General features: G+C 47.7%; 1 protein-coding gene across 1 annotated transcript in view; it reads right to left on the bottom strand.

The window, feature by feature from the left end:
• The window catches only part of LOC135400807 (scoloptoxin SSD14-like), a 21,548-nt gene extending 2,517 nt beyond the window's left edge, over nucleotides 1–19,031 (bottom strand). The window contains exons 1-10 of the mRNA XM_064632730.1: nucleotides 18,674–19,031; nucleotides 16,110–16,352; nucleotides 14,996–15,118; nucleotides 14,836–14,930; nucleotides 13,142–13,337; nucleotides 6,536–6,696; nucleotides 6,193–6,476; nucleotides 5,905–6,110; nucleotides 3,867–4,107; nucleotides 3,689–3,802 (exon numbers count right to left, since the gene is read on the bottom strand). Of these exons, the coding sequence (XP_064488800.1) occupies nucleotides 3,689–3,802; nucleotides 3,867–4,107; nucleotides 5,905–6,110; nucleotides 6,193–6,476; nucleotides 6,536–6,696; nucleotides 13,142–13,337; nucleotides 14,836–14,930; nucleotides 14,996–15,118; nucleotides 16,110–16,352; nucleotides 18,674–18,873 (1,863 nt within the window). The 5' untranslated portion in view covers nucleotides 18,874–19,031. The remainder of the gene's footprint in view (nucleotides 1–3,688; nucleotides 3,803–3,866; nucleotides 4,108–5,904; nucleotides 6,111–6,192; nucleotides 6,477–6,535; nucleotides 6,697–13,141; nucleotides 13,338–14,835; nucleotides 14,931–14,995; nucleotides 15,119–16,109; nucleotides 16,353–18,673) is intronic.

The raw sequence follows: 19,031 nt of genomic DNA, 5'->3' as shown, positions 1-19,031 counted from the left end.
GTACAGTTGAGCACTGCACGGGCTTAATTTTCATGCCCGGCCCAGGCCCGGTTGCTGCGGCCCGCACCCGGCCCGGGCCCGACGTCTTCTAGATTTACAGCCCGACTCCGCCGACCCGGGCCCAGCCCGTACCCGACTGTTTCCATGCTCAGGCCCGGTCTCAAAGGCGTATTTCGATTTACTAAAGAGCACAGCGCAGCGAATGAAAGGACGCAGCTAATTGGTGGAGAGTGAGGAGGTACACCCGAACGGATCGGCTGTGTTTCTCTGCCGGAAAGCCGCTCTGTGCTTGGTGCTTGCCTGCTTGGGAAGGCAGCGGCGCGTGGGCGATATGTATGTACCTTGCGGTTCAAGACAGACTCGTCACCACTTTAGCATGCACCGGTGTTAGTTCCCCTTACTCGAACTCTCACGCGAACGAAATATGTCAGAACGGCTAACCTAACTGACCCTCGTGCCGGACTCTGAGCCACACCAATCGTCCCCAAATATGTGTGAGTGCACGTGTGAAATCTAGACCCATTACACGAAATAAGCATGATCACATATAAAAAAGTGAGTTTTCAGATGAGAGTACCATGAGATCCCATACCCAATGGAAAATAGTGACATGAAAATTCAGCTATCCAGTCTCGCGAAATATGTTCGCTATATGCCGGACCATGGCCGGCATTGTCAAGCCCGTACCCGGCCCGTGCCCGTGCTCTAATGTACAGTGCTTGACAAAAGTTCACGGAACAGGCTCCGGCGCATTCCTTCCTCAGAGTGACAATAGCATCGAATGGTACCATACCGACTGGGTGACTGGCTTACCTAGGCACATGTCTAATAAGTCCGTACGGTCCCATTCGCCGCTAGCATGTCACTCTGAGGAAGCAATGCGCCGGAGCCTGTTCCGTGAACTTTTGTCAAGCACTGTACATTAGAGCACGGGCCGGGTACGGGCTTGACAATGCCGGCCATGATCCGGCATTGTGCACTGTGCTACAAATGTTCGTGGATTAGGGTAGGAAGTTTCTGATGCTTCTTAATGTGAATGCCTTCTGACAAAATTGAGGCAGAGGGCCAAGGCAAGCTCCATATGGGGATGTCAGTTGAAGGATATCGTCAGCAGCATATTCTGCCTGTCATAAATTCAGTACGACTATTAGGTTCCACTAACGTAGGCACCTGGGATAGTTGGTACGTAACTGAAAAGGTTTTGCTGTTTACTGCTCGGTACAGCTCCCGTCAACCTTAATAACACTGAGAAAAATATGGTCTCGTTCCCGGGCGCGATTACAGCATGGACATGAGGAAATCTTGATTGAACAAAATTATTCTGTCAGTTTAACACAAGAGTTTTGTTCACCTCACCCTGTGCCCCCCGGGTGGCTGCTATCGCCCCGGCAAATTATATCGATTTTTTCAGTGCTATTATTAAAGTTGACGGGAGCTGTACATAATTGACTGTATGGTGCATAATGCTTGCAGACAAATGACAGGACTGCCTTGACGGCCCCTAGCATAACATGTCATGGGACTGTTCACGGATCAGGAAGCAGCTAGTACTTTTCTGCAGCAGCTGTGAAATCGAAATTGGACACACTAAACGACTTTGTCTGGAGGAACTTACTAGACGACGAGAAGCCTATGAAGCACGAGGTGCGACCAAAAAGTTCCGAGACTGCCTCTGTATGCGAGATGGCACCATGGGGACGAGCGTACTCTGGAGCGCACTAAAGTCACCGGATTGGGGAAAGTACTGCCATCCTCTGATCTTTGCCGCCTCGACCTTGGAGCAACAATGGCGGCCGTAGCATGCCAACACATGCCGTGGCCGCCATTGTTGTTTCGAAGAATGGAAAGGGATGGCGTTACTTTCCCCAATCCAGACACATTAGAGCGAGCAACAGTTGATGTCAATGACCACCTTTTGTTCTCATGCCGTGTGGCATCCATTTTTGAATATTAGTTCCTGTGCTACACACCTTTTTGTGAACACGTGCACGCGAGCCGTTGCGATTGCAGCAAAGTCGAGCAGAGAGCAAACGTGAAATTCGGCAAATCTGCAACATAGACATTTGAGATGGTCCAGCAGGCTTATGGTAATATGAGGCAATGAGTCGTGCAAGAGGCACTCGCGCTTCAAGAGAGACAGAACATCGTTGGCAGACGAGGAGGGACCAGGGAGGTATTCCACGAGCACAACCCCGGAAAACGTAGATGTGATAAGCGAATTAACTTGTGTATGAGCACTGTAGAAGATTCATTCATCTACTGTCTTAGGCATGCGCCATATTGCGGCAAAATGTGTGCCTAGAGTCCTGACCACCGAACAGAAGAAGCATCTTGTTGAACTGTCTGGACCTCCGTGAGCAACTTTTATACTGGGGACGAGACATGGGTACACGGTTATGGCCCGGAGACCAAATAGCTATATTCACAGAGGGAGAGCTCAGCATCCCCAAGACCGCAGAAAGGTGACAAGTTAGGAGCGCGGCCAAGTATATGTACATGCTGATCTTTTTTGCTTTTTTTTTTTCGGTATTCCCGGACCTGTGCACCGTGAATTTGTCCCCGATAGGGCCAGACAGTTATCCCGTTCTCAAGCGTTTGAGGGAAGGGATTCCGCGCAACTTGCCTTATGTGTGGCGCGGGGCAATGGGATGCTCCATCACGAGAGTATTACAAACACGGTTAGAAACTGAAAACGTTTAGTAAACACTCATGACACCGCCGACTTCTAAGGGAATTGTGCCCACATATGTCTGAAAGCGTCCGAGGAGAACCAAGTAAAATCCCCAGACAGCACAGCCGTCACCTGGATTCGAACCCGGGTACGTTCCCAATCTTGACGTGACATGGCTAGCACGATAACCACTGAGCCACGCGAGCTGTTAGAAACTTGGCAGCTTTTGGGTCACAGCAGAGTAATCACCATTCCTCACCCACCCTACTCGCCGGATTTGTTCACCTGAGACTTCTTCCTCTTTCCAGTGATGGAGCTTAGCTGTCTGCTTAGGCTGAAGGATCGCCGTTCCGAAACCCTGAACGAGGTCCAGCGTGAATCGCAGAAGCTGCTGGACGTGTTCGAAGAACAGGACCTTCGGGGAGCCCCGTTTGGTAGTAGATATTTGCCTTCATATGCGCCTAGAACTTTCTGATACCACCTCGTGTGCACATCCCCGTGATACGGAGGAAAAATGGCCCGAGATGACCTGACAAGCAGTGCGCTGTTGACAGGCGGTGTCGGCGATACCACAGTGGTCACCCTCCAGAATAATCCTCACGGGTCTAGCTGATTCATAATGTGCTCTTACACTTGTTCGCAGGACTGCATCTACCAGAAGACATCGTAGCATTCATGTCGTATGTCGAAGACTTTTCATGGGGTGCTACAGAGCAGTCGTAGCCAGATCACTATTTCGGGAAGGGTCCTACGGGAACATTACATGGGGGGAGGGGGGATTTCACCATTTGTTTCCCCTGTTTGCGCTACCGAAGGTACCATCCCAGGGGGTTGACCGTCGAACCCTCGAAACCTATACCTCTGGCTACTCCTGAGAGCCCCATGCAAGGTCATGGGTGACACGTCGCCCATAGCCTTGCGCATGAAGCTCTCCGTAGCAGTTGGCGTATAGCCAGAGGCAAACAGATGTGTGGAGGCATCATATCAAACAACATACGGCACTACATTAGCACTTACATTGTCAGCAATATCCTCGTAACGAACTTCGTCGGGATAGAGCTGGTTGTGAATCCTACCACAGTCGATAGCTTCCTTCGGAGTGTGTCCCATCCACATCATCCGCATTAATACCTGAAGTTCGATTGGACATTTGCGGAACGTAATTTTATACGAACGCACTCGATTTACCAGTTACCTGTGCCAAACCAGAGAGAATGGTTCCAGATCCTGTGGATGTAATGACCGCAGAGACATCGCCTTTGTGGTCAATTACAATGCTGGGAGCCAGCGATGACATGGGCCGCTTCCAAGGCGCAATATAGTTGGGAAACGTAGGCGGCAAACCGTACACATTCTCACTGTACGGCGTCGCAAAATCGTTCATCACATTGTTCATCCAAATGCCCGTGGAACTTGACATGTAAAATGCTCCGAACCTGCAGGAATGTTTTGCAGTCTCATAGCTCATTTGTACGTCAGCTGCTGGCAATGTGTAGGTGAAATTCTAAATGAAATAAATGGAATAGACTTCTCCCTGTTTGTCAACAAATTACGTCATAGCGTTCGACAGCGCCACCAATCTGGTAGAGTTGAACTACGCTCGAAGCTAGAGGCGAACAAGGTCGCGCCCGAAAGCTACTGTCTTGTGGGGATTACGATGATCCCTGAAACGGACGCGGCCAACGGTCCTACTTTTCTATCAATGGGAGGCAGCGAACAAGTGCGCACTCAGGGAACTCAGCCCTCCCCTTCCGATTTGTTTCGGTTTCAGTCTGCCTACCAACGTCATGATGACGTTTCTTGAGTGTAGTGGTCTATTCTGGTCAGAGATTCGGTAATGTTGCCAGATGTGTCGGTAGATTCTCAAAAAGGAGAAATTAATTTTCATGATACTTCCGGCTTCACAACGAGGAACAATATTATGGGAGACTAAAGTGCGAGACGCAAAAACTGCAATGACTTAACTTCGCTAAGATTGTGAAGACACCAGAGGAAGAAATTACATTTTAGATACCGTAATTGGTTCGTCAGGAGAAACCACAAGAAATAATTTCGCAGACCTACCGAATATCACGGCGCAATTTACTTTAGGACAGCGTAATAAATACGTCGTGTGGCGACGGCCTCTCCAAACTGCAGGAGACCGGCCACTGTGACAACGGAGGGGCACTGTGGCAAAACTAGTCTGCCTCCAACAGGACGCGCATCTACGCGCAACTAATAATGTAGCGTCGCTGACCAGCCGCTGCTGGCGTTCACATACTCCTAGTCATCACATGGTCTCCTGAACTCGTAGCATCTGACGTCAGCTGCAGGAAGCTAGGAAGGTGCTGTTCGCGCCCGTGGAAATACTGTTCACGTGCTCGGACAGTCCTCCTGACAGATTTCATGGAGCAACTGTGACCTGTATTAAGGCATGGAGTGCTGCTAGATGCCTATTCGTTTAGATTTATCGTTACCCTAGAGCCTGGTCCGCACTATTGCGTTTCAATACTTCCGTCAGCGTTGCGTCGCTCTGCGAACCGACGCAAGCCCCTTCGAAAGCGACGGAGGCATAGGTTCGACGCAAGAAATCATTGCCCCGGTAACCGTGCCGCCGCGCGCTCTTATCTTCTACTTCACTTCACGTACTCGTCTGTAAATCGTTTCTCGTAAGGTATCGTCGCAAAAGTGCGGACGTCAATTGGAAACCCATGCATCTGTCACACAGAGACGCTGACGCACGGACGTATTGTAACGCAATAGTGCGGACCAGGCTTTAGATTAGTGTTGTATACAAAATTGCAGTTCGAACATTGTAGGAAACGAGATTGAAATTCCTGATGACCTGGTGGACATTCAGGGCGTGACTGTACCGATGAAGGAAGCACTACTATAGATAACTGCTATTGCTATAATTGCTGTCGACAATACAGGTAGAGGTCGTCGACGTCGTTGCCAAGATGCTAACGATTCCATATGGCTTCATTCAGGATTGTAATTTGGGATGGGACTGTCGATCAAGGTCCTTCATCGTATACACCGTTCATGTTGGTGTTTCGTGTCACTTCTGGCGCTGTGTGTATATTAGTTGTACAGCGTCCCAGTAATGTCCATGTTTTCAATGTCAGTAGTCCTAAATACCATGTGACAGCATGGTGGCGGTCTCACCAGTCTCACATTTGGAAGGCCATTGCTTCACCGGGTGTGCCACCTGTAGGATTACTGCGCGTAAATTAACCATAGTTACTTACTCAGTGTTGATAGTTGTAGTCATCGCAAAGGCATCACCATTCGGGGCTATCATACAAATTTGGCCGGAACCATGGTCGCGAATCTCGTCTGGGCTTAGTCCGTAGAATTCTGTATCAGGTACTGGGCGGTCCGAAATTTTGGACGAAACCGTCTTCGTTTCTCTCGATGACACGAGAGACTTAACCAGTTTGAGCAGAGCTGTTCTCTGAAAAAAAAAAAAAAAAAAAAAGACAGACAGAGGGGACGGTTTCCCAGTGACAACAGGAAGATTAGCTGTGTTGCCCTACCTGTTCTTTTGTAATGTCGACAGCGTCAGGATCCCGTAAGCTGGCTCGCTTGCCGAAACCGAACTTCAACGCTTCGATAATTCGGTGCCAAGTGTATTCATCATCTGACAAAGTACCGTCGGCACGTCGGAAGTGGTCTACTATACCCATTACGTAGGCGAGCAGCACGCCGCCCGATGGCAAGGGCACCGTGAATATCTGGTGTCCGTCGGAGAATTCCAACGTCTCCGGTTCTGTCAGAATGGGTTTGAAGTTGGAGAAATCTTGAGACGTGATTATGCCGCCTGCGTGAGACATACAAATCGATGCCCATTGACGACAACAGTGTAGAACGGACGCCGACCTTTCGCCCGAATCTCATCAGCCATTGTATCGGCGTAGTGCCCAACAGAGAGAATATCATGTCCTCCCACCGAACAGTTACGTAATGTGTCCGCTAAATCTTTGTTGACAAGCAGGTCCCCCTCTTTCAATGGCTTGCCTTCTTTATCGGTCAGCATTTTCCTGTAGAATATCGAGAGAGAGAGAATAAGCAAAAATGGGGAAGCCTGACACATCATGTATTTGATACACGACTAAAGACGACTAGATCAACTTTTCACAAAAGCTGCGACACCAGTTTGGATTTATTCTTTAGAAGAGCGCTCCCTAACGGTATAGTTAGGGTTTCGCGTTTTCGATGTTTATTTTCGGGCGGATTCGGCGTATGTTTTTCGATGTTTATTGATTTTGGCGAAATCGGAGTGTTTCGATGCTTTTTCCTTGCGTGTACGTGGTTTACTTGACAATTATCGGCGAATAGCAATTACAAGTGCTGCAAGTGCTCCTTGTTCGTTACGAGAATTCTTGAGATTCACGTGGCGCCGCGATTGCACGTGCTCCGATATGCGCGCCGCACCTCTTTCACAGCCCACATTAACTGTCACGCGTCAATACTTGCATACGACAACATCTTCCGCAAAAACAGTCCGAGGCCCTCTTCCTTTTTCTTCTCATCTCGGGAGCCGTGGAAAGACAGGAGCGCCGTACGTGGAAAGTGCAGGCGCGCATGTAGTGTCGCAACCTCTCCACTAAACAACGAAAGGTCGGTGACCGAGATTCTACTTGACTCTACAATGGCAGAAGGAGGATATTGCAACAAGCGCACTCGATCCGGGACAAAGGGATTCACCCTGGAACACTCAATTGGTCCCAGGTCATCCAACCGTAGCAAATACAAAAAAAAAAAAAAAAAAAGAAAGAGAAAGTAATAAAGGAAAGCCTGCTTGGGCATGTTGGAATCTTAAGCTGGGCAGCAATTTATCTGTCATGGCTCCGGAAATGTTCGTCTGTATTCGATGTTTTTCGATTAAAACCGAATGAGAGAAAATTTAATCGGCGTATGTTTTTCGATTAAAACCGAATGAGAAAATTTAATCGGCGTATGTTTTTCGATTAAAACCGAAAACACGGAACCCTACGTATAGTTCAGGATTCTCCTGCACACACAGATGCGCACAAAACAGATGTATCGCTTGCTTGCTTGTATCAGCAGCTCGCTGCTTATCCTTCCCGAAATCTCCAGGTGTTGCAGGATTGTATCTCCCGGCAAAAAGGGCTACGACAGAATATTACTTCCGGCTCCGGGATACTGCCCACCAGCATTGCAGCTCCTTCATGGGCCGCTAATACCTTTCAGTGCAGATACCGGACAAGTGTGTCGCAAGCATTATGTCCAGAGTTCTGGGCATTTCGTCGTGAGAGCCGGCAGCGGACCTACCTACAACTATATACAAAACGCGATCCAAGGCATTCAAAGCCATTCTGTGATCCTTTGCCGCCCGGAGATGGGGGCCGCCGTGTACGTCAGAGCCTTCATCGCTCCGCCCACTCGACCGGGATGAAAGGCGAGCCGCGGTGGCACGGGGGAATTTCAAAGGTGTACCTCTGCTCCAAAATGGCCGAATGGGAGATTTTAAGGCGATGGCTCTGATCCAAAATGGTGCCACTGGCCTTGGCGCCGCCCATCGTGGGACGTCAAATGGCGCGCTTTGAGACAGGCTCCTCCCAATGGCCAAACACTCCTACTAAACGGCTCTGGGGCGCGGCCATTTGTGCTCCCACCGCGTGGCACACAGATGTTTACCGGATCTTAACGTTTCGTTATAGTCAGTCATACTCATTAAAGACGGCGGCCACCAGTATTCATTCCAATCGGAAGAGATTTTGGCAGTCTATCCCTCTTGTGTCGTCGCTGGGAACGAGGCTAAGGAGCGCACGGAGACTGGTGGTTTGAGAGAGAGCAACGTGACAACGTCTATGAACAACCCACGCATCTCCTCATGGTCTTGCGCGACTTCTTCGTGACGTGTGTGTCGGCGTTCCTCTCCCACACCTTTCACACTACGGCCACTTGGGCGCGTCGCAGCGACGCGGCCAAGCGTCGCAGCGAAATAGCCATGTCACGCTTACCCCACGCCACAGTCCCCAGCCCTAACGTCGCGCACGCGACTGCGCGCGAATTTCGAACAGCGTGGATTCCAATGATTTATAATGCCAATAACACATTACAGAGCTCGAGTTCACGAAAAGTGGAGCAGGGAATCCGTAGATTAGGGAACACTGTACACGTAAAAACGGAAATACGTAGAAAATACAGATGGGACGAATCCAGAACTTTACGAATCCGGATCCGAATCCAAGGAAGGTTCTGCGAATCAACGAATCTCACGAATCTCGTATCTTTCGAAGAGTTTAAAACGGCAGAGAAAAACTTTTACTGAAAGGTATTTTGAAGCAGAATATGAAACATTTGTTTAATGAAAAACAAATTAAATAATAGTGCAGTTTCAGGAGAAAATATATCCGTATTTCTTCTTAACCGTAATTCATTTAACATGTTGTTCAACGACTACAAGAAATACATAAGTTCTCGAGTCTGAATTATTTCCATAAAACTAACAAAGAACCAAAAGCAAAACCGTGCTACTCTTGAACTTGTAATGTAACCCTTTCAGTCTAGAGCAATGTAAACAAACGAACGAACAAGAAAACACCCGTCGGTCAATGAGGCTTTCGGCGGACTCGACCTGAGGCGCCAATTTGAAAAAGAAACAAACAAACGCGGTTGGTGGATTCGAAAGGTTCGATTCGCCGTTTGGGGCACTGGGATTCGGATTTCCGAGTCTCGAATCCCTGCTTAGGATTGGAGGATTCGATTGGCACACCCCTAGTAGAAAATATATGAACTGTTTTGCGAGCTACTGTGTATAGCATAAGGGTCGTTCAAGGTTGACCGATTCTTTTGCGCGAACATGGCGCCGTGTGTAATGGGCCATTTCATAAAATTACAGATGGGACGAATCCAGAATTTCCCGAATCTGAATCCAATATAGGTTCTGCGAATCCTCGAATCCTACGAATCTAGAATTCTTCGAATCCTTTCTTTTTAGTTTAAAGAGCCAGGGAGAAAAGGAAAAAACGCACTTCTACTGAAACGTGTTTTGAAGCAGAATTTGATGTATTTGTTTAATGAAAAACAAATTAAATAGTTCACTTTCAGGAGAAAACGTACCCATATGCTGTTCTCATGGACTACAGGGAATACATAAAACTCTCGTGCCTGAATTCTTGCCATAGAAAACAATCAAAAGCAAAACCATGTTACTTTTGAACTACTTCTGAGACATGTCGGAGCTTTCCCCAAGAACACGCTGTCATCCGAGGGATATTCTAAGAGCATTCATGCATGGACAGGGGTGACATCCTCAGGAAAGTCAAATCATCCTCATCATGTCAGTCTGGCACTCTATATGGTATACTCAGAACGTCCTCAGACCTTTCGTGAGGGCAGTTTTAGGACACTGATGATATATCAGGGGCCATGCTCAAACACGATAAATGGTACGAAACCACACGCAGTCCTGATAACTATACTACTTCCGTTCATCTTAATAAGCTTCCGCAATAATGTGTAGCTGTTCGTTTCTCGTATTTTCCATAACAGACAATGAGCGCGGCACCTTAAAAGGAAATAGAGAGAAATATAAAAGAAAGACAACTTGCCAGGAGCACTAAGTCCGAGAAATACATTCCGAAAAATCTTCCCAAGGACAGAACCGCAAATAATGCTGCCCCGACGACCGTGTTATTGGCCCACCCGTAGATAAACCGCGTTATCATGTGGCCCTTCTCCATAAATGAAGGTCCGGCTCCGTTTTGCCCCCCTCCACTGCGTACGCGCATTTGAAGGGAGACCAGAACATTCCCTAGAATTCCCTAGAGCAGATATATGCTATTAATTTTACCGAATAGACGGTTAATTCGAGAGTCCTGCTCGCCTCCGACACAAAACGAAGGGTGAACAGTTGAAATTTCTTTCGATTACGCAAACAGACAATGCTCAAAGGGAGGAATTGCTTGAGCACAATATCAATGCACAGCATATGCACTGCTCGGACACAGAACACCGGTAATAACCTTGTTCCAGCCTGCGATGACAGATGAGTACACCCCAAGGTACAATGTTACATCACGGACTCTCCATTCTGTAACTCATCGAATCAGTCAACAATGCAACCCTTTATGACAAACGGAGACAGCACGTACATGGTTTTAGTTGACACCATGATTGACAGCCAGTTACTACTTTGCTAGTTAGCCGAGCGCTGGCGCCAGCTCTTTCTGAAAAGGCAGACTGAATGAACCTTTCAGTGCATGAAGTCCTCGGGCCAGTGGTACGTGCACGTGCAGCAGCGGCAGCTATCATGGCTGAGAGCAGTGTGTCTGTAGCTGTGGAACAGCGATGCATAATCACGTCCCTTCTGAAGGAACGTCAAATCAGCTGAGATTTTGCAAAGATTACATGCACAGAAGAGGAACAAACGATGTCAAGGAGAAGAGTGTACGAATGGTGCATACAGTTTTGCGAAGGGCGGCATGTGGTGACGAATGAATGAACCACGTGGACACGTTCGTCCGACTGCAGTCACGCCAGTGAACATCGCTGTCATTGGCAAGCCACCCTCGAGAACCGGCGATTAGTGTCGGCAGTATGGAGACAATAGAGATCGAGTTTTAGTGCATGCTTACGCTATTGCCTTTGAGTACGCATGGGATAGCGCAGGTGGTTCTGCGCACTGCGAAAAGTTCTTGCTGGTATAGGTGTGCACAGAACCATCAACGCTATTTCCTTACGTACGCAAACGTGATAGCGTACGATCTACTAAGACTCCCACGAACTCTTACTGTTCCGCAAAGTCAGCGCAAGATGCCTCCCACGACACCTCAGTTGTGACCAGAAGGGAGTGCGCATGGCAGTCCCTGAGCAGCTGCTGCACCAGTTTCAATCCGAAGGGTGGAATTTTTGCAGTAAATCATCACATGTGAAACCTGAAACCTGATTTTCATATTATGATGGAACCTTAATGCCTCATTTCACCCCAGAGACCAAAGAAGGAGCATGGAATGTCGACATAAAGCTTCTCAGTCGCCAAAAGAAAACAGAATGCGGCCATCTGCTGGGAAGTCCATGGGAATTGTCTTCTGAGACATGTCGGGTATTATCCATGTGGACTTCTCGGAGGAAGCGGTCACGCTTAATGCCCAGCACGTACTACTACATATTGATAAAGGGTGCCGTATGCAAAACGCAATTCGCAAGAAAAGGCTCGCGATGTTGTCCGGAAGGACAATGCCCGGCCTCACACAGCCAATTTGATGGTGGCAACCTTAGATGAAATGCGCTGGGAGGTCTTCCCCCATGCTCCTCACAGCTTAGATGTAGCCCCAAGCGATTTCCATTTCTTTGGGCCCCTTAAAACGCACCTTGGAGGAAAGACGTTCCACACAGATGAAGCCCTCCAGAAAGATGCCCAGCCGTGGCTACGGCGGCAGCCCACTTCTTTGAACGTCAAATGCAAAAGCAATGGTAGCAAACTGACGCAGTTTGGTGCTCCCCGAAAGTTCCGTTGTATTTAAAGAAATAAAAGTGTCAACCTTGAGCGACCCTTGAATTATGCCTGTCCGGAGATGGGCGACCGCCTCAAGCATATCCAATGATGGCAGCCCATATAGAGCCGCCAAATCAGATATGGACAAGTGGTGGCATTATGGACACTGCAGAATGAGTATCGTTTTCACTTTTAGCTTTTAGTGGTGTTGGCTTATGATGCTTGTTCTGCGACGAGGCGGCAGTGTGGCATCGCGTTCTCGCGGCGGACCTGTTTCGCAAATGCGCGATACTCACATTTGCAGCATATTTGGGTTCGATTTCGTTTATTAGAACGCAAATTACGACCCTCAAGGTGTGAGAGAGTTTTGTTCTGAATGTTTGTTTGTGTGAATATGTAGAACATGAACTATTGCTGTTCTTTCGGTTTCAAAAACTAACCGGGAGAAATAGAAAATTGCTGAAAGAGCAAAATGTGAGAGGAGAATAGAACTGATGTTTTCTGCAGAAATTATGATGTTCATTTCTACTTTACTCCTTCATTGAACCCTGTCACTCAGTTACATCCACAACATGGGTGCTGACGTCCACAACTCATGAACTTTCACATTTTTCACACAATTTTTCACATTTTGTATATTTTGGAACTTGTAGGTCGATATTTTTGATTCAAGACACAGGCGTATCTTTATGAGGTTTCTGCTGTTTGCACAGATTTTTTTTTTGTGTGTGTGTGTTCCGAGATTGATTTTGGAAATTATTTGGCTACATTCTCCTATATGGCAACATATTTTGAAGTGATACTGTGAGCCACAAAAATTATATTTGTAAGACAGCTTGATTTGTAAGACCGTACGTGATTCATGTCATCACGGCTATTGTATGGAATGTGCAAGTTTCTGTGTGGCGTGCCAGTGGCAACACATCAATAATTGTCCGGTCGACCTCACAATATGTTATACCAAGCGTCGACTTTTCGTTGGTTCCTTATCCAGTATATCGACAGTGCGCCGTACTTACCGAATTTTCGGATTTAGGGCATGAAGAGGGTCCAGTAGTCTCATGAATTTTACAAGATCTTCGTAGATGACAAAGCCTTTCTGGGCGTAATTGATGGCATCGTCGAAAAGGTCCTCCCAAGGCACGCTAGATCCTGTAGTAGCAAGTATCGCGCCGTACCCACGGAGCTCTCCGAATACTGCCACCGCTATTGGCCCTGTGCACACGTGCAATAAGAAGTTTCAACACATGGTTGCTTCAACAGTCGGCTTTCGAAACGAAGGATACACAAAACGTTAACGTTAAAGCCGTTCATATTGGATGGTACAAATCGATAAAGCGAAGGAGTTCGTAATTCGAGGGCTCATAAATTGATGGGGACAGATGCTAGGCTATCTAGGCGAGCTTCCAATTAGTAACCAAATCAGGTTAGACCTGGTTACAGTTTGCCGACAATTAACCTCTGTATGCAACAAGGGGATAAGTCGAAAAATCCGAAACCGTATATGTGGTGAAGTAATTGCAGCTGGGTTTCCTCGAATAACGCAAATGCAAAATGTGTAACATGTATGTATGTTTCTACTCTATACATGCATGTCCTGTTAGCATCGTTTTCATCGTTCTCGTTAGCATCGTTGTGTGACTTTGCAGACATTGAACAAAACCCACGAGCATGACATATCCCCCTTTTCAATGTAACGCCGCTCGCGCAGGATTTTTGTGCACAATAAACTTTGATGGTGATGCCGTGTAGGGTGAAGTCACTTTTTGTGTAGTGTAACAGCCACGATCGAGGTTATCGTGCTGCTAAAGAGTACATTCTTGAAAAAAATGTGACCAGCATAATATGGCCAACATGACCAGTATAATGCCTTTTTGGTTACTGCACACGTTTTTCCGATTACAACGCTTTCTAGGACTTCTGACAGTCACGTGAGGTAGGGACTGGTAGACTGGTAGACAGGGACTGAGGTAGACTGGAAGTCGAAGCTCATGTCCGCTTCTCGTGTCTCGTGTTTTCAGAATCCTACCAAAGTTATGTTACTGAAATCTTCTTGTCTCACTTTACATTCCTGCAAAATATTTTGGCTCTACGACGCGAAAGCTAGAGAATTTTTCTTTTAATTTTGAGAACTCTGACGTCATGTTAGGCTCCGACAGAGCGCCTGGCTCTCATCTGGCAACGTTGTTGCCCTTCGCGTCTTCAAGGGGGCTCACTTTTTTAACTCCGTTAAACCCCACACTCATAGAAATGAACTTCACCGCATATAGCACGCTCCTAGCCAATCATCATCTCGAATGATGTTTTCTGCCCTGATTTGTTGAAAACGGGAGGCGTACGCCTTTTTTGTGACAATTATGAAGAGCATAAGTCGTAAAAAGGCGTACGCCGCCCGTTTTCAACAAATCGGGGACGGCCCTAAATTATCTTTTGCAGGCACATGCTGGTATGTAGATGTCATCGTAGCAAATGTACTAAAAAGTGGGATAAGTCTGGGATCTCTTTCGTTGGCATGAGTTGTAAAAGAAACAGTCATTTTCTGTTCTTTTTTGCTTTTTTTGTTTTATTTTTCATCACCAGCTCGGCTTGCCGTTCTTTCCGTGACTAACAAGGAAGGTTGAACAAATTTCCCATGAGCTGATACCATGCTGTGTTGACCTTCCGGTGGTAATGCACAGGACGGACGACACGATGTCCCCGAAGAATTGCTTACCGTGGACGGAATCTTCCTGTTTATGGTACATCCCTATTGTGGCAGCGTTCGGAGCTCGCTCTCGGTTGATGATAGCGTAAGCTTTCTTCTGAGCTCTACAACGACGAGATAGGCGTTTGCGTGTCGTATACTCACCGTTATCATACCGTGTATAGCCCACCTATTGTAATATGTGGCGAAGAATCCACCTCCCAGGCCACATCTATGCGGCATCACTACGCATACGCAGAGTATAGTTGCGACAGCAGCGTCGCCTATGGTTCCATTCCTCGCGAAGATTTTCCTGGATGCAGAAAGGAACAGTCACATCACTTGGGACATAGCGCGCACGAACGACACCACACACGAAGTCACACATGTAGTTGAAAAACAGAATCGGAATACGTATACAGGGTGTTCATTTTTATCAATGAGCAGAATATTTTTATTTTTTAATAATGCTTTTAATAATTTTTTAATAATGATGATGTATTTATTAATTTTTATTAATTTATTTTTATTAAAAATATGATTTATTTATTAAAATTATAAAATTACATTTTATTATTTATTAGAATTAAAATTTTTATTATAATTAATATTATATATTTTTATTTAAGAAAATATTAGTTAAGAATGAAATACGAATTTTTATGTTTTTGCCGTTGAGTTACATGGCCAGGAGGACATCCTTTCGTAGAAAGTATGCAAGTACAAGATGACTAATTACCTAAAATTAATGGGGGACGCTTATACCTGCTGCTTCCTGAGCTTTTGGCCTTTCTGGACAGTATTTTTGTGTGTGCGCCCGTCTGGGTGGACGCAAGATTTTTGTGGGACATTTAGGGGGCTGCGGATGCTGGGAAATTCCCTGGACAAACGGTGAGCACAGCGTTCATGCTCACCGTTTGTTCTCAGTCTCGCTTCTTGTTATGACACTAACCAACTAGGTCGCATCCACGCACTCACGAATTTCATAAGTAAGCTATAGAGGAACAGTGCTGATACAGGGCTGCTTCCTTTGAAAAAAATAAAATAAATAGAGAGCAGACTCCATACGAGTCGATTGTGACTGTCGACTTCCACAGGAGTGATGTTTAACGATCACAGTAATCATAGATGAAAACCATCGTGAATATGACCATTCAACTGGTGGGCGGTATATAAACGCCTCAAACCATGATGATCACAAGTTCCAATGCCGACGTTGCTTGGGCCACTTGAATACCGCGTGGAAGCAGCCGCAGCTCACACTTACAGCTGATAGTATGTCCGGTATATATGATGCGACTTACCTTGGCACTTTTTCACATTTCTTAGTTCCTACCACAGCGATCCATTTCCTGTAAGACCCCATCTTTGTTGCTGAAACGTGCCTGGGCTGCCGCGTTATATCGTCCTGAGACTTTCGAAGCAGAGCGGCCAAAATGGTAAAGAACAAAACAATGGCGACGACAGCCAGGAGCACTGCAATCGTCACCACAGTACCCTTCTCCCTCATGGTTGCCTTTTCCGTCTGCGACATTGAAAAAATGTCCCTGCAAAAGCAAAATCGGGAGAAGACCTCAAGAGAACTATATATGACCCTTGACACTGAAGTGCACAAAAATTTTTCTTCGCGATATGAAAGGTTCCATCATGACAATAATTCAAAAGGAACGGAATTCACCGTTGCGCAGTTCGTAATGAAAACGTGAATAAAGGTGGATGCCCAGCATGACAACAGGCAGGTGATCCACCCAGCTGGTTTGGGCCTCGCGAGCGATGAGCGAAGCTTTCAGCTGACGATGAAAGCGCTCGACGAGGCCGTTGGAGGAAGGGTGGTATTGCCGTGGTGCTGATATGGTGAGCACCGATGAGAGCCATCAGGTTCTTCAAAAGGGCACTCTGGAATTGTCGGCCCTGGTCTGTTGTGATGCGCGTGGGAGAGCCGTAAAGGGCGATCCAAGTTGAAACGAGGGCGCGAGCTACGGTATCCGCCGTGATGTCACTGAGGGGGCGGCCTTGGGCCAGCGGGTGTAACGGTCGACAATGGTTAGTAAGGAGCGCTGGTCTCGGGACGGTGGTAAAGGGCCCACAAGGTCGTCGTGGATGTGACGGAAGCGACCGTCGGGTGGGGGGAAGTGGCCAGGAGGGGTCTTAGTATGGCGAGTGACTTTGCTCTTCTGGCAGACAGTGCAAGATCTTGTCCAGCGCCGGACATGGGTGTTTGTATCAGGCCAAGACATAACGTGAGCACAATAGCCGCTTCGTAGCCCGAATGCAAGGATGACTAATGTTGTGCAGCGCCTCAAACGCGGAGAAACGAAGCGAAGAGGGCAGGTACGGACGAGGCGCAGAACCGGAAACGTCACAAGCGATACCGCAATGTGCAAGAGGCAGGGAAACATACTCCAGGCGAAGGGAAGATTTGGTTGTGCCGACAAGAGGACTTGAAGCTCTTGGTCGCAGGCCCGCGCAGCTGCGAGAGCATCGAGTGTGAGAGCACGAGCAGAGATAGCCTCGATGCGCGAGGGAGCGTCCGCCGCTTGATTGTCGGTCCCGTGAATGAAGCGAATGTCCGTGGTGTACTCGGAAATGAAGGAGAGGTGACGAAGATCACCGAAGATAGGTCGTGCGGTTGGTCTTGAAAACAAAAGTCAAAGGCTTATGATATGTAAGGACGTGGAAATGGCTTCCATCGAGGTAGTAATGGAAATGCTTGATGGTGTAATAGATGGCGAGAAGTTCGCGGCTGAAGGTACTGTACTTCTCCTCAGATGGTTTAAGGCGCTGGGAGAAGAAAGCCAGTGGCCTCCAGTCCGTGGAGGAAGATTGCTGGAGCACAGCCCCGACAGCGTGTGTTGAGGCACCGACCATGAGCCGAAATGGGGTCGAAGAAATGGATGCACCAGCATAGTGGCGTTGGCCAAAGCATTTTTGGCTTGGAAGAAAGCTTCTTGCGCTTCAGTAGGGAGGTCGAAGGGCTGGTTAGTCTTTGTGGAAGCACGAAAAGCAGGTCCGTGAGTGGCTGGAGGATGTCTGCGCAGTGCGGGATAAATCGACGATGGAAATTTATCAATCCCGGGAACTCCCGGAGCTTGCGAAGGGAGGTGGGTATGGGAAAATCCTGCACTGCGCGAACCTTTGAAGGAAGGGGACGGATGCCTTCCTGGGAAACCAGGTGCCCCAGAAACTCCAGAGAAGACTGGCCGAAAAGACACTTCGCGGGGTTGAGGACTAGGCCATGCTCGTCCAGCCTTTGGGAAAGTTGACGAAGGGAGTGCTTGTGTTCCTCCGGGGTCTTGCTAGCAACCAGTATGTCGTCGAGGTAAACGAAGACAAACGGGAGACCCCGCACCACTTCGTTCATAAACATTTGAAAGGATTGGGCTGCATTACGTAGACCAAATGGCATGCGCACGAATTCAAAAAGGCCAAACGGTGTAAGGACTGCCTTGGGCAACAGAAGGAGGCTGCACTCGGCTCGCTAAGAACTGGAGCCCGTGAGCGCGCGTCAACGTTTATTTTTGGCGCGTATCTTCCGGTGGCGCCGGCCTGCGGCAGCTACAACATTTTGGGTGAAATCGCTCGAGGCCAAACAATGTACACTACGTTGAAACATTTAGTAATGGCGCCAACCGCAGACACCATCCGAAATGTCTGCTGATATGAAGCGGTGCGTCCAGCGCCTTCCTACTGTGCTCCATGTGGTTGTGCTCCTAGTCTAATCTCCTAGTCTAATGCTGGGGAGATGACAACGCGAAAGCAACTTGAAACATTAGGCAGCTGCGTGCGCCGCTGCTGTCTAATTGCTGTCAGGGTTCAGGATCATTCAAAACATCGAACGAAAAAATGTGAATACGCTGCAGCGACTTACTTCATGGATGAGGTGAACCGCGATGACCTCTGGTGTGTTACATCGGGATCGGTTTTCTGAGAATCAATCAGTTCCTCAAGCCTATCCCTCGTTGTAGACGTTTTTTCTTTCGTAGTATCTTTCGGTTTCTTTGGCTTATGCTTCGAGATATTGCTAGTGCGGCTGACACGTTGACTTCCTTTTCGTTGCTTCTTTTCCATGGTGGCCCTGTGCTGTGAGAACAAGATGCGATCACCAGCTGCAGTCCCTGAGCGTACTGAGCGCGCGACTGTGACCTCAACGGGCGTGCCAATTTTCTTCTTCTTCCACCACTAGGTACAATGGACACTAGCCACACAGGGCGATTGGCCAGGGCCAG

The sequence above is a fragment of the Ornithodoros turicata genome, chromosome 7 (assembly GCF_037126465.1).
Source record: "Ornithodoros turicata isolate Travis chromosome 7, ASM3712646v1, whole genome shotgun sequence".
In the NCBI taxonomy this organism is placed as follows: Eukaryota; Metazoa; Arthropoda; class Arachnida; order Ixodida; family Argasidae; genus Ornithodoros; species Ornithodoros turicata.
The sequence above is the reverse complement of the archived record's forward strand: the minus strand, read 5'-3'. Positions and strand labels throughout refer to the sequence as shown.